This window comes from Motacilla alba, chromosome 20 (genome assembly GCF_015832195.1).
Source record: "Motacilla alba alba isolate MOTALB_02 chromosome 20, Motacilla_alba_V1.0_pri, whole genome shotgun sequence".
Taxonomy (NCBI): Eukaryota; Metazoa; Chordata; class Aves; order Passeriformes; family Motacillidae; genus Motacilla; species Motacilla alba.
Genome location: NC_052035.1, coordinates 9920060 through 9932262, shown reverse-complemented (window position 1 = coordinate 9932262; position 12203 = coordinate 9920060). Strand labels below are relative to the sequence as shown.

Here is a 12203-nt window from a genome sequence, read left to right as displayed (position 1 = left end):
GAAATAAAATATAAGACCAACCCCAAGAACCTACACAGGAAAGAAACAGCAGAGAGAAGATGCTTTTTGTGCATTGCTTACCCCCAAAAAGGGTTTTTGTGGGCTGCTACAAGTAAGCACCTGAAAGAGGAGTCAAGTCAGACAGGGATGAGCTCTCCTGTGTTGTGCAGTCTCAAAGTACCAAGATTATTCTATACAGTGCCACATCCAATTGCAGCAGGAAGCGTTAGGAGTAATAGAGCTCCTGTAACTAAAGTGTTTTCTGTCCTCAAATCTTCCAGGAAGCTGACTGAGGCACGAGAGGGAAAAAGCCGAGGGGAGAAAACTTGTTAGAAGTAAAATTGTATTTTCTTGGACATTGGAAAGGATGTAAAACTGAGCCAGAGGCCTCCAAGTCAGCAGCCATTTTAACATTTTGCAAGAGATTTTCATCTTTTTCCCCTACAGCCTCAGTTCTGCTGTAAACACAGAGTGCACCCACTATGGCTGTCAGCTGGGGAGTTTGCTTTACACTGAAGCTGCCAGCAGATAAAAAATACTTAAGGTAATGTAATTCTCAAATGGAAGGCATAAGGATTTCTTCATGACATCTGTGTGAGGAGCACAAGACATGAGATTTACTTTCAGCAAATCAATAAAAACAGGATGGATGCATTTGGAAACCAGGGAAAGCAAAGGTATGCTGGTTCTCTGTCATTTTCACTGCAAAGCTGCCAGTGGCACAATGGGAAACCAACACCCTGTACTGTCCCAAAACATCACTTCTTTTTATTAAGGATAAAATAAAAGGATGAAAAATATTATTCATGAGTTTTTTGGCTTGAATAGGCCAAAGCAATTTTTCAGGAGACCGGTGGTTTTCATGCAGTGGCGCTTCCTGTGCGACAGCCAAATGATGTTGCACAAAGTTTCATGAAAACATAATAAAATCATGCTGGTAAAGCAACCAAAACATGACAGAAAAAAAAGACACAGGAGGTAAATAAATTGTAGGAACACTCATTCATGCAGGCATACATGAAGACACTACACATATGCATCAACATATGCATTTTACACTGACAAACATGCCCACACACACAACCACATTCACCAGCGCAACCTAATTTTGAAAGTGTTTTCTTCAACAATCGAAGGGGTGCCCTTTGCTTGAAGGCAAACACAAGCACAATAAATCCCTTACTGGTAGCACTGAGGAGGAAGCATCACTGCAGACTCTGGAAAAGTTCAGCACTGGTAAATTCTGATGAACACCATTACTGTGATTACTGCTTGGGCACAGATATGCCCGCCTCATTGTCATTTCTTATACTACATCAAGCACAGGCTGGTGGGGACCTAGTGCTGCTGTCGCCCAACTGAATGTGACCTTTTTTGGGTGACCGCGCTGCAGTGGGGGTTTTCCTCCTCCTCTGGGAAAGCGCGAATAAAAAAAAAAAGAAAGAGAAAAAAAAATGCAGACCAGAGGATGCAACGTAAGGTTTTAATAAGCCCAGAAATTAAACAGATGAGCTTTTCGCTTTTAAATGTCAGCATTGTGGCTTCCCTGTCATTCGCGGGAGGAAAGGGAAGGGGCAGAATATCCTGGGATGTGGGGAGTTTTAAAGTGCATAATGATGGCGATAAAAATCCATAATGTCAGTTGCCTTGTGGCAATCAACAACCATTCCACATTATGCTTGCATCTTAAGGTTTGCGGCCAAAAAACAGATTTGCCTGTGTCTCATTAAAATAACGAATGCAGTCCGAATGGATCTGCAATGATTCACTGTACGTCACACTAAATCACAGCGCTCTTTGGAGCCAACTGACTATGGCCTCATTACTTTAGACAAAAGTGGGCTTGGAGGAAAAGCTGGGGTGATGTTTTTTTGCTCAGCCATGTTTTTCCCTTTGAAATACTTAAGGCAAAAGAGCAGATAGGTTTTTTTTTTCCCCCATTGGTAGCCGAGGAAGGTTGGGTTATATTCGTAGCACAATTCCGTATCGACACACACAAACACACAGAACATCAATGTTAGCGTGGGGGAAGAGGAACTGAGCAAATACAAATGGCATTAACAGAGCAGATTTTAATGAACATGAATCACTGATGAATTGGAAGACTTAAAAATTAAAATAAGCTGTTAAATAATTTAAATATAGATCTATTTGAGCTGCTTCACCAGGGCAAGGAGTTCGAAAAGCAGCACGCTCCCCTCCTCTGTGTTGTAAGACCTTAGGTACTTGTGGTTTGTCTTCTGCAAGTCTTTGTTCTGCAAATTTCACTATCTTAAGCACAGCAAAAAAAATAAACCCCTTTATTTTCACCCTGAATTAACTTGATTAAATATCTCTATACATTAGTTGATTGTAATGCTAATACTTAAGATTAATTTGTTTGGCTTTAAAGAAATATGAGGGTTATGCTTAAAACTGTTCATGTTTTAGGAATTAACATTAACTCAAATTTTACTATTGTGAAGTGAAGCTAAGACTACTTAAAAATTAAACGGATAATTTAAAACTGTATGTATTCATAAATACAAATAGAAATAAGAATTTGGGATAATGGCCAAAAGAATTAAAGTGAATTTTGATTATTAAGATATTATTTAAAGTCCTTGGTGAAAATCCTACCTCAAAACATCTGAAAGAATGGCAGAGATCTCAAATGTATTATTGGTTTGGATAATTGGTTCCTTTTTCTCTTATGCACATATACTTTATTGTAAAGAGAAAGTGCTTGATATTAAGCTATTTTCCCACAAAAACCACATGCAAATATATTTCTAATCTGATCAAAAAATATGTTACATACCCATTTAGGTGTTTTTTATTTCAGGTAGGAGAAAAACCACCTGAGAAACATTCATGGAACGATTTAAATGTTATAAATCCCTGAAATTTTCATCCCCCTTTTGAATGAAATGCCAAAGGGGATTAAAGACTAAAGACATATCACAAACAAATTTTACATTATTAAAATTACTGTAATCAAGAGTCTTTTCTAGCCTTAATCAGGATTAGTGAAAACAAACCCCCCCAACTTTTCTACTGTGCAATACTAATCAAAATTCTATCAAATGGCAGAGAACAATATAAAAGCAGTTTTGAAAATTGAAAATATCGGTTGGTGTATTTCAGCATTCTTTAGAAGCACTTTCACCGATTCAGATCACAGCAATGATTTCTCTGCTGATAACTCACATGGCAAGGAACAAGTGCAGGTGAAACAAATTTCAGTAATGCTGAAATTTGTCAGTGAAATTTGTCAGTGTCCAACCTCTTCTTTTCAAGGGTCCACTCCAGGAACACACTTGATGAGCACAATGCTGCGGAAGTGAAACAGGGACTGCTAGGTTTTGTTCTCCTAAATTGTAAATTAAATAATTCCAGCTGTGGCAAGCTGGGCTGGAAACTTGCTGCGGGACGTGCCGCGACTCTGGCTGTCGATGCGCAGGTTCAGGCTGAAAAGCCACAAAAGCTTTAAGTGAGGGGTTTATCCACCGTGCCTTACACTTTACACACACTACAAGGCTGATATAATAAAGGTATAAAGCTTGTACACATTTTTCTGGGCCTCTGAAAGCTCTTAAAGGTGGCTTGTTGGGTCAGAAAGCAGCACTGTGTCCCGGAGTGCCAAGCCCTGTCTTGGTGTCACCAATATCACCAGCGCTGCCAATTTGCAAAACTGCACCAGGGTTGGGACCTACCTTCATTTCACCCTGAAAAATGTCTAATGCTCTTATAAAATGGATATTATAGAAATGTATATGTAAAGATCAATACCAGAAAAATTATCTGAGAACAGAAAGCAATCACTTTCTAAAGTCTTGGAAACAAGATCAGCATGCAGCAATATTCAGGTATTGTGAGAGAATGACACAAAATCACTGATATGGATCAAAGGACAAGGAAAGTTTCATGATTCTCATGCTTTTTTCCAGGAACTCCAACTGATTAAACTTTCTGCTGGTATCTGAGGTAGACAGCTGCCTCCTGGGCCCTCCCTCTTCAAACCTGTTGCTTCCCTGTATTTGGTTAAAGATCATTTTACCTGGCAGGCTCAAGACTGCTAATGCTAAACCTGGGCTGATGCAGTGCAAGCTGGCAGCAGTTTCCAATCCCCTATTAGTGACATTATATATATTGGTTAGTAAACCCTTCATTTTGGTTAGTGACAAGAATTACACAGGTTAAAATGCACAACAGACAGCAAAGCAGCATTTCCTCTTTCTGACACTTCCTGCTGCTCAGTCTTGGAGTTCAAAGAAAAACTAAGTGAGGTTAGAAAACAATATATTATATTTAATTAAAAGTTGGCATTATGTTTTCTTCCAAGTATGAACAAATCAGGATAGTAAGTACATTAGAACACATGATCTGTATTTCAGTTCAGTCTGAGCATACACAATAAATCCTTCTTGGGGAAAAAAAAAAAAGAGCAGGAATCATAACAAGAACATTTGAGCAGGAAAAAAATCTTCAGCTTTTCCCAAGTCCCCCCTTCATATTCTCTGAAACATCAAATGGAAGGAGACATTTAAAACCTTACATGGTACACAAAATATGCCAAAGAAGGGGAAAAACAAATGACAAGTACAGGACTTCATCCTCAGGATACCCACACACAGCTGCAAGGTTAGCACTGATGCTTCCCACACACAAATGCAATGGTCAGCTGCTCATTTATCCCCTGCCAACAAAATCATCTTTGAGAAGTATTAGGCATTCACTTGGTAGCAGTTTCAGCAGCAGCTCAGGGCAGTGTAAATCACCTCAGAGCAGATGCCTTCCTGCCATGGGAAACGCAGAGAGCTCGGAACGGGCTCCACCGCAGCATCGGCTAAAATCCTGCAAGCCCAGGGTGGACAGAAGCAGCTCACAGGACTGAACTTCCAGATTAACTGACAAGTTGGTCAACTTTCTTTGAGTTTAATATTGCTTGTTGCAGGAAAAATGACAATTCATCTTCATTTTCCTTTTGAATTGAAACCATTGTACTTCAGGGTTAATTGTCTTTAGAGTTGTTTTGATAAAATCTGCACTTGTTTTTAATACCTGGCCTTTTAACAGCACTTAAATAGTCAAACTTGCTATTTTTCCTTTCAAAAAAAAAATTAATGCAGGTGTTTTCTTCCTTATTTGAAATCCTTTCTTAGCCTCCTGAGATAATTTAATTCCAAGTGGGCTCTTGAAGAAACTTCTAAATATTTCAAGGACTCCAGAAGGTAGAATTTTAGGATTCTAGGTAGGTATGATAGTATGAGTAAGTTTTTACTGACATAAATGAAAGGAAGAGATTTAAAACAATCACTCTACTGAAGCCCATAATTCCAAAAATAGCTTGTCTCAGACTGTGAAGAGTTTTTAGGCTCTGAAATTAGTAAGACTTCTTTTTGGGGCCATAATTATTTGACAAAGAAGCAATTATAAATTCCATTATTTTTAGCCTTAAGTCTTTAACTAAACCAAACTCAGATTAAATATTAAGCTGTTAAATACTTTATTCTCCAACTATTTTAGTTTTGGTGAAAAATGAACAGTTAAGCTAATCTCCATTTAAATATTCTCAATCTTCCCTAATTTTAACCGGAAGTAACGTACGTCTACTTGAAAATTATGATTCACTGTTAAACTGGCCTTTTTTTTTTTCCAAATATTTCCTAGCAACAACTCAGTCTGCAAAAATTTGAGTGACCTTTGCTGATCTGCAGTTTCCAGTCATTTTTGCTTCAGTAGGGGTTTTGGTTGGCTTTTGCTTCATCAGATGTGCTTTAAGAGCATTTTCAAAATTTTCTTTTGCAGAAAAAGGTACAAGAGGTAAATTGTAAAACTACTCTATTTTTTTCCTTTTTTTTTTTTTTTAATTACAGGAAAGAAATGAAGATATAAAAATGGAAATGAGCAGGAACCAGTTTTCAACATATGTCTTTATGAATAAGGCTTAATCACACACTTCGTTCTCCAAACACAAAAAGTCTTTTGGAAAATGTATTAATTAAAATTAAGTGCCATGGACAAGCGCTTCAGAGGGATGGCAGTCCTTTTCAAATTAGCATAACACTAGCGACAGGCATGGAAATTGGTTTAATAACCCTAAATAGTTACACCCCACTCCTAACACAAATGGCCACGGACAGCTCGAGCCCCTGAGGCTGCGACTGTACCAGTTTTACGTGGTTGCTCTGACATTGGGTGGGTATTTCCAACCCCAACAGAAAGCACTGAATGCACCTCTATTATTATTATTATTATTATTATATAATTACTAGTGAAGCATACAAGGCACCAAAGCGTTGAACAACATAAACCAGAAAACCAAAGTAACCCAACACAAGCGACACGGAGAACTCGGCCAGCGCGAGCTGCACTTTGTAACTTGTACAAACACAGTCAATGTTGGCAAGAGATTGTTAGTTCAGTCATGATATTAGGTGGCCCAAACCCCAGGTGCAGATCTAGGTTCAAGCTGTAGAGAGAACAGAAAGTCAAGCAAAGGCATAAGCAGAGTTTTTAAGCGATTTCCTTCCCTGCCATGTTTTTCACAGGGGTGCTCAGAGCTAAGCTCGCTGCTACAATAACCCCAGTCAAACACCACTGTCAGGGCACAGCATTCCCCAGCAAATGTCAGAATACACAACCTAAATCCCTGCCTGCTCAACTCAGAGTCAGACACAAGCAATTTTTTTTGTGTGCTCATGAATCAGGAGAAACTGGAGGGAAAAATCCAAATCCCTGCTGAAAAGGAGCTGAATATCCACGAGCTTTTTCCAAGTATTCCGATCATTCCCCTAAGTTCACACAGCTGCTCCTGCCACATCCATTTCTGCTTTACCTGACTCCAGCAGAGGTTTTGTAGAGACTGCCAGCTGGTTTTAGAGACATGTAGGACAGAGAAAGTGGTTATTCATGTCTTTTATTTATTATAAATACATATAAATATGTTAAGTCACCTTTTGCTTTGTTTATCATGATGAGCAACGACTTTGGAAAATCATCTGGAAAACTTAACCAAGCTGAGAAACAGGCAAACAGCAAGCATTAGCATACAATCACAGGTTCCTCTCAGTCCAAGAACAGGTTAATTTTTTTAAGAGAGAGAAAAAAAAAAAAGCATCTTACTTTGAAGCATCAATTGTTTTAGCAAGAGTACTGGACTTCCCCCCTCCCGTGAGCTCTGACCAAATGATTTCCATTTGGATTTTCAAGTGCAGTCCAACCCCAGCTGGCTACACAGACCCCCCTCCACCCATGATTCTGAAACATTGCATAGTTAGAAGCTGGATTTCGCTTTCCCTTCCTCCTTTTAATCTATTTTTAACACAGGTCGATCATGCCAAAGCAAATTCACCGAGGTTTCCATTTCCAGATCTCTCTCCCTCTCTGTTTTTCTATAGTTCTGTTTCAAAACTGCTCAAAAACTTTGTAGCTCAGAGCAAGCGAAAAGCAACATTACGCTCACAATCCACTGACAGGCTGGGAAGGAAATAACTCTACAGATGAAGTTGCATGTGAGGGGGGAACTAAATAAAGTAGAAAGTGGGTGTTTTGGGGGGGTCCACGTGAACTGCCAAATATTTCCAAATGGGGAGGGGGGTGTTTAAGAGAAGAACAAAAAAGAAAACTCAGACTTAACTGATGGAAGGAAGCCAGGGCTGATGGCAGTGGAAAGAAAAGTGCACAGAAAAAAACCCAACCAAACAAACCAAAAAACCCAAACCAAACCCAAACAAACAACAAAAAAAACCCCAAAAAACCCCAAACAAACAAACAAAAAAGAAAAACCGAAAAAAAAAACCCAAAAGAAAGGAAAAGCCCGAAGAAGGCAGAAGTCAAGGCTTGTCGTTACAGTGTTTGCAGAGGGCGGAGGCGGCTCCTGTGAAGGCAGTGCATTTCTCGGGGCAGCCGGGCACGGCCGCACCGCCGAAGGGGTACACGGGCGACTGTCCGAAGGGGTTGAGGCTGGCGGGCAGCGGGGCGCTCAGCGCCTGGCCTTGGTTCAGGTAGGCCACCAGCCGCCGCATCTCCTCCAGGGCCTGCGCCTGCATGAGGATGTAGTTCTTGGCCAGGAGCAGCGTGGCGATTTTGGAGAGTTTCCGCACCGAGGGGCTGTGGGCGTAGGGGATGACGGAGCGCAGCCCGTCCAGCGCGTCGTTCAGGTCGTGCATCCTCCGCCGCTCCCGCGCGTTGATGCTGAGGCGCAGCGAGCGCTGCTCCTTGGGCTTCTTGCCCAGGGCTCCCCCCTTCAGCTTCGCCTCTCGCTCGAAGCCCGCGCCGCCCTTCACGCCCGCCTCGAAGCCGTCCTCCTCGTCGCCGCTCTGCTCGCCGCTGCTCTCCGCCGACTTGCCCATGGCCCCGGCGTGGAAGTCCGCCCCGCCGCTCCCCGCGTAGGCGCCCCGCGGGCCCTCGGCGCCCCCGCGCACCGCCCCGTAGGCGAAAGCCGAGGGTCCGTAGCCCGGGGCCAGCGCCAGGTACGCCTCGCTGCCCAGCGACTTGAGCTCAGCCATGGCCGGGGATCCCGCTCGGCCGCCGCTGCCTGGGCGCTGAGGAGGAGGAGGAGGAGGAGGCGGCCCCGCCGCTCCGCTCCGCTCGGCGCTGCGCCCGGGCTGGGGGCGGGCAGTGAGCGCAGAACGGCCCCGCCGCACTTATATCGCCGACAGGGGCCGCGGGGACACCCGCCGCCAATCGCAGGGCAGCGCGCTTCCCTTCCCTTCCCTTCCCTTCCCTTCCCTTCCCTTCCCTTCCCTTCCCTTCCCTTCCCTTCCCTTCCCTTCCCTTCCCTTCCCTTCCCTTCCCTTCCCTTCCCTTCCCTTCCCTTCCCTTCCCTTCCCTTCCCTTCCCTTCCCTTCCCTTCCCTTCCCTTCCCTTCCCTTCCCTTCCCTTCCCTTCCCTTCCCTTCCCTTCCCTTCCCTTCCCTTCCCTTCCCTTCCCTTCCCTTCCCTTCCCTTCCCTTCCCTTCCCTTCCCTTCCCTTCCCTTCCCTTCCCTTCCCTTCCCTTCCCGTCTGATGCACTGCCCCTGGATGTTGGAAGCTCAGGGAAGCACCAGGGCACACCCGGTGCTAGAGATCCATTTGTGGTGGTTTAGGTGGGGTTGACAGAGGAGGCATCTGTTGTTCAGGGAGATTTCCAAGGCATTTCCCTGTCTATTCCTGTTTTCTTCAGAGGCTCACAGTGTTCCTCCCTTCCACGCGCCCAGAATAGTTCAGATCCATGATGATCCAGCCCTTCTCTGAAGGGACCCTGCATCCTCCCCAGCTGTGAGTACCAGCATAGAGCGTGACACTGGGACAGGAAACAAACCACACCATGGCCTGCAGGGTGGCAGGAATCATCACTGGGACTGGCGGTGTCTGATCCATGGAGGAAAATCTGAGGCAACCACTGGCAAAGGTGGAGCTGCATGGAGAAGGACAATCAGGATGTTTAGTCCCATATTCCTGCATCAGGATGACAACAAGGGCCTGAACTTTAATTGCAACAGAAAGAGAGCCCAATTTCTTTCTTTTCTAGAGTTTGGAGACTGGTTCTTATTACTGAGGTTTGTTTTACAGACAGCATAAGGACATTCCAGGCTTTCTCCATGCATGACATGAGCCTGGTCCAGGCCCCTCATGTGCCTGGTCTGCTCGGAAAGGATGGGATGAATCCTGAATCCTGTGCAGTGACACATAGCTGTGAGCAGGTGGATATTGCCTGCAGGCAGATGCAACCAGTTGCTGCAGATGCACCTGGCAGTTTATCTGCTGTAGTAAATAGCCTGGGTGTTACAGTGACAGGAGGCTCTTTCCAGAATGTGGTTTATTTTTCTCAGGCCCTCTCCAAAGTGCAGTTGGCTTGTCCCCTTCCCATCAGCTCCCTGTGTGCTGTGTGCTAACGTGAAATGACGAGCTTGTCTCCCTCCCTTCTCCACATCAGAGCCAGGAGAGCTGAGATGAGCAGTGACACATTCAGCCCCAGCTGTGCTTGCAGAGCTGCTGCCTGAACGAGGCTGTTCCCCTGCTCTGAGTGCACATCTGGGAGGTTGTGTTTCTGCTTTTTGGAGGAGTGGAGCACATGAAACTGGCTCTGTCCGAGCCTGGCATCAGAGTGTGCCGCAGGTTTGTCCATCATATTTTCACTGAAGTTCTCCTACCTCACCTCCAGTGTTTGAATGTTACAATATGGTCACATCTCCCTTTTGCTCCCCTTATCGGGCTAATCCAACCATGAAGACCAATTACTGATTTTAGCAACCTAATTGTTTTATGAGAATTGAACCACTTAGCTACTCCTGGGACAGATCACTCCATATATTCATGGTGACACTCTATATATCCACTGTGACTTTCAAATGCAAGTGAGCACAGCGTGACTTCTCATCTCTGAAGCCAGTCCCACACTCCAAGTCATAACAGACAAATGGAAGGAGGTACCAGAATATCATCACTGGCAGAAGTAATTCCCATTAGAAAGATGTAGTGGAAATGTTAAAAGCAGGATTGTCCTCTGCTAGAAATTATTTACTTTTTTGTTAAGATCTTGCAAGGAGAAGGACCCGCGGTGTTATAAACTTTCAGGAATTGTGGTTGTAAAGACATGCTGCAAGTACTGCCAGCTTTCTAAGAATGCCATGTGCATCTAAGTGGGCTGAAAATTAGAAGCAAACACTTCTCACACAGGCTCTCCCATGGTTTATTAAACAGATTAGTTCTTCAAGGGTTATTTCAACACTGAAGAGTAGCTTGGGAGGTGAATCAGCTACAGCAGAACAGAGCAGGAGGATTTGATGCTTTGTATGTAATTCCAAAACACACTGCTGAGAGAAATCATTTGGAGCCTGTATGAATCTGAAATCCAGGTTTAATGTGCTAACAAAAAAAAGTGCACATGGAAGAATTTGATTTGGACTTCTCCCTCAGATTGCAGCTGTTAATGGGCATCTTTGAAAATACTCAACCTGGTTTTCTCTGAAAACTAAAAAAAAATGGGAATTTAGATTTTGACATGTTGGACTAGAAAAAAAAAAAAAAAAAAAAAAGAAATAGCAGAAAGGAGTGACTCATGGGGAAGACCATGGCAGAAAATAAAATCTTTTCCAAGTGCTTTGGGGAAAAATGGACATATGCAGTAGAAAATAAATCTATCACATGTTGTTGAGTATTTACCAGCTTTAAAGTGGGATTTATTTCTTCCAGTGTTTTACATGCTTTAAACTTGTTGTAAATATTTAATAATTAATAGCAGATTATATTTGCTGTGATTGTAACAGGTATTGTAAGTTCCTCAGGGCAGGATCCATACCTTCAGTAAGACTCTTTCAAGTCACAAACATTTTAAAAAATACCAGGCAGCATCAATGATTTGGTTACTACAGTCCCTACACGTGGCTCCCGGCAGCGGTGTGGGTCTGTCGGGATGGGTCTGTCTGTCTGTCGCTGCCGGGAGCGGTGCGGGTCTGTCGGGATGGGTCTGTCTGTCTGTCCCTGGCGGGAGCGGTGCGCGTCTGTGATGAGTCTGGTCTGTCGGGATGCGGGGTCGGGATGAGTCTGTCTGTCCCTGCGGGAGCGGTGTGCGTCTGTCGGGATGGGTCTGTCTGTCTGTCCCTGGCGGGAGCGGTGCGCGTCTGTCGGGATGAGTCTGTCTGTCTGTCCCTGGCGGGAGCGGTGCGCGTCTGTCGGGATGGGTCTGTCTGTCTGTCCCTGGCGGGAGCGGTGCGGGTCTGTCGGGCCGTCTGTCTGTCTGTCGGTGGTCCGGGGAGTCTGTCTGTCTGTCCCTGGCGGGAGCGGTGCGGGTCTGTCGGTGAGCGTCTGTCTGTCGGGATGCACGTCTGTCGGGATGTCTGTCTGTCCCTGGCGGGAGCGGTGCGGGTGTCGGGATGAGGTCTGTCGGGAGCGGTGCGGGTCTGTGATGGTTCTGTCTGTCTGTCCCTGCGGGAGCGGTGCGCGTCTGTCGGGATGCGTCTGTCTGTCTGTGCGGGTCTGTCGATGGGTCTGTCTGTCTGTCCCTGGCGGGAGCGGTGCGTCTGTGCGTCTGGTCTGTCGGGAGCGGTGCGCGTCTGTCGGGATGAGTCTGTCTGTCTGTCCCTGGCGGGAGCGGTGCGGGTCTGTCGTCTGGTCTGTGGCGGGAGCGCGGTCTGTCGGGGGTCTGTCTGTCTGTCCCTGGCGGGAGCGGTGCGCGTCTGTCGGGATGGGTCTGTCTGTCTGTGCCCTGCGCGTCTGTCGGGATGGGTCTGTCTGTC

At 44.9% G+C, this 12203-nt stretch overlaps 1 protein-coding gene across 1 annotated transcript; it reads right to left on the bottom strand.

Annotated features, from left to right (window-relative positions):
• Positions 1-4269: 4269 nt before the first annotated feature.
• On the bottom strand, positions 4270-8631 carry BHLHE23 (basic helix-loop-helix family member e23). Its single transcript, XM_038159370.1, has one exon. The coding sequence runs from the start codon at positions 8490-8492 to the stop codon at positions 7818-7820; it is 675 nt and encodes a 224-aa protein (XP_038015298.1). The 5' UTR covers positions 8493-8631; the 3' UTR covers positions 4270-7817.
• Between the last annotated feature and the right edge of the window lie 3572 nt (positions 8632-12203).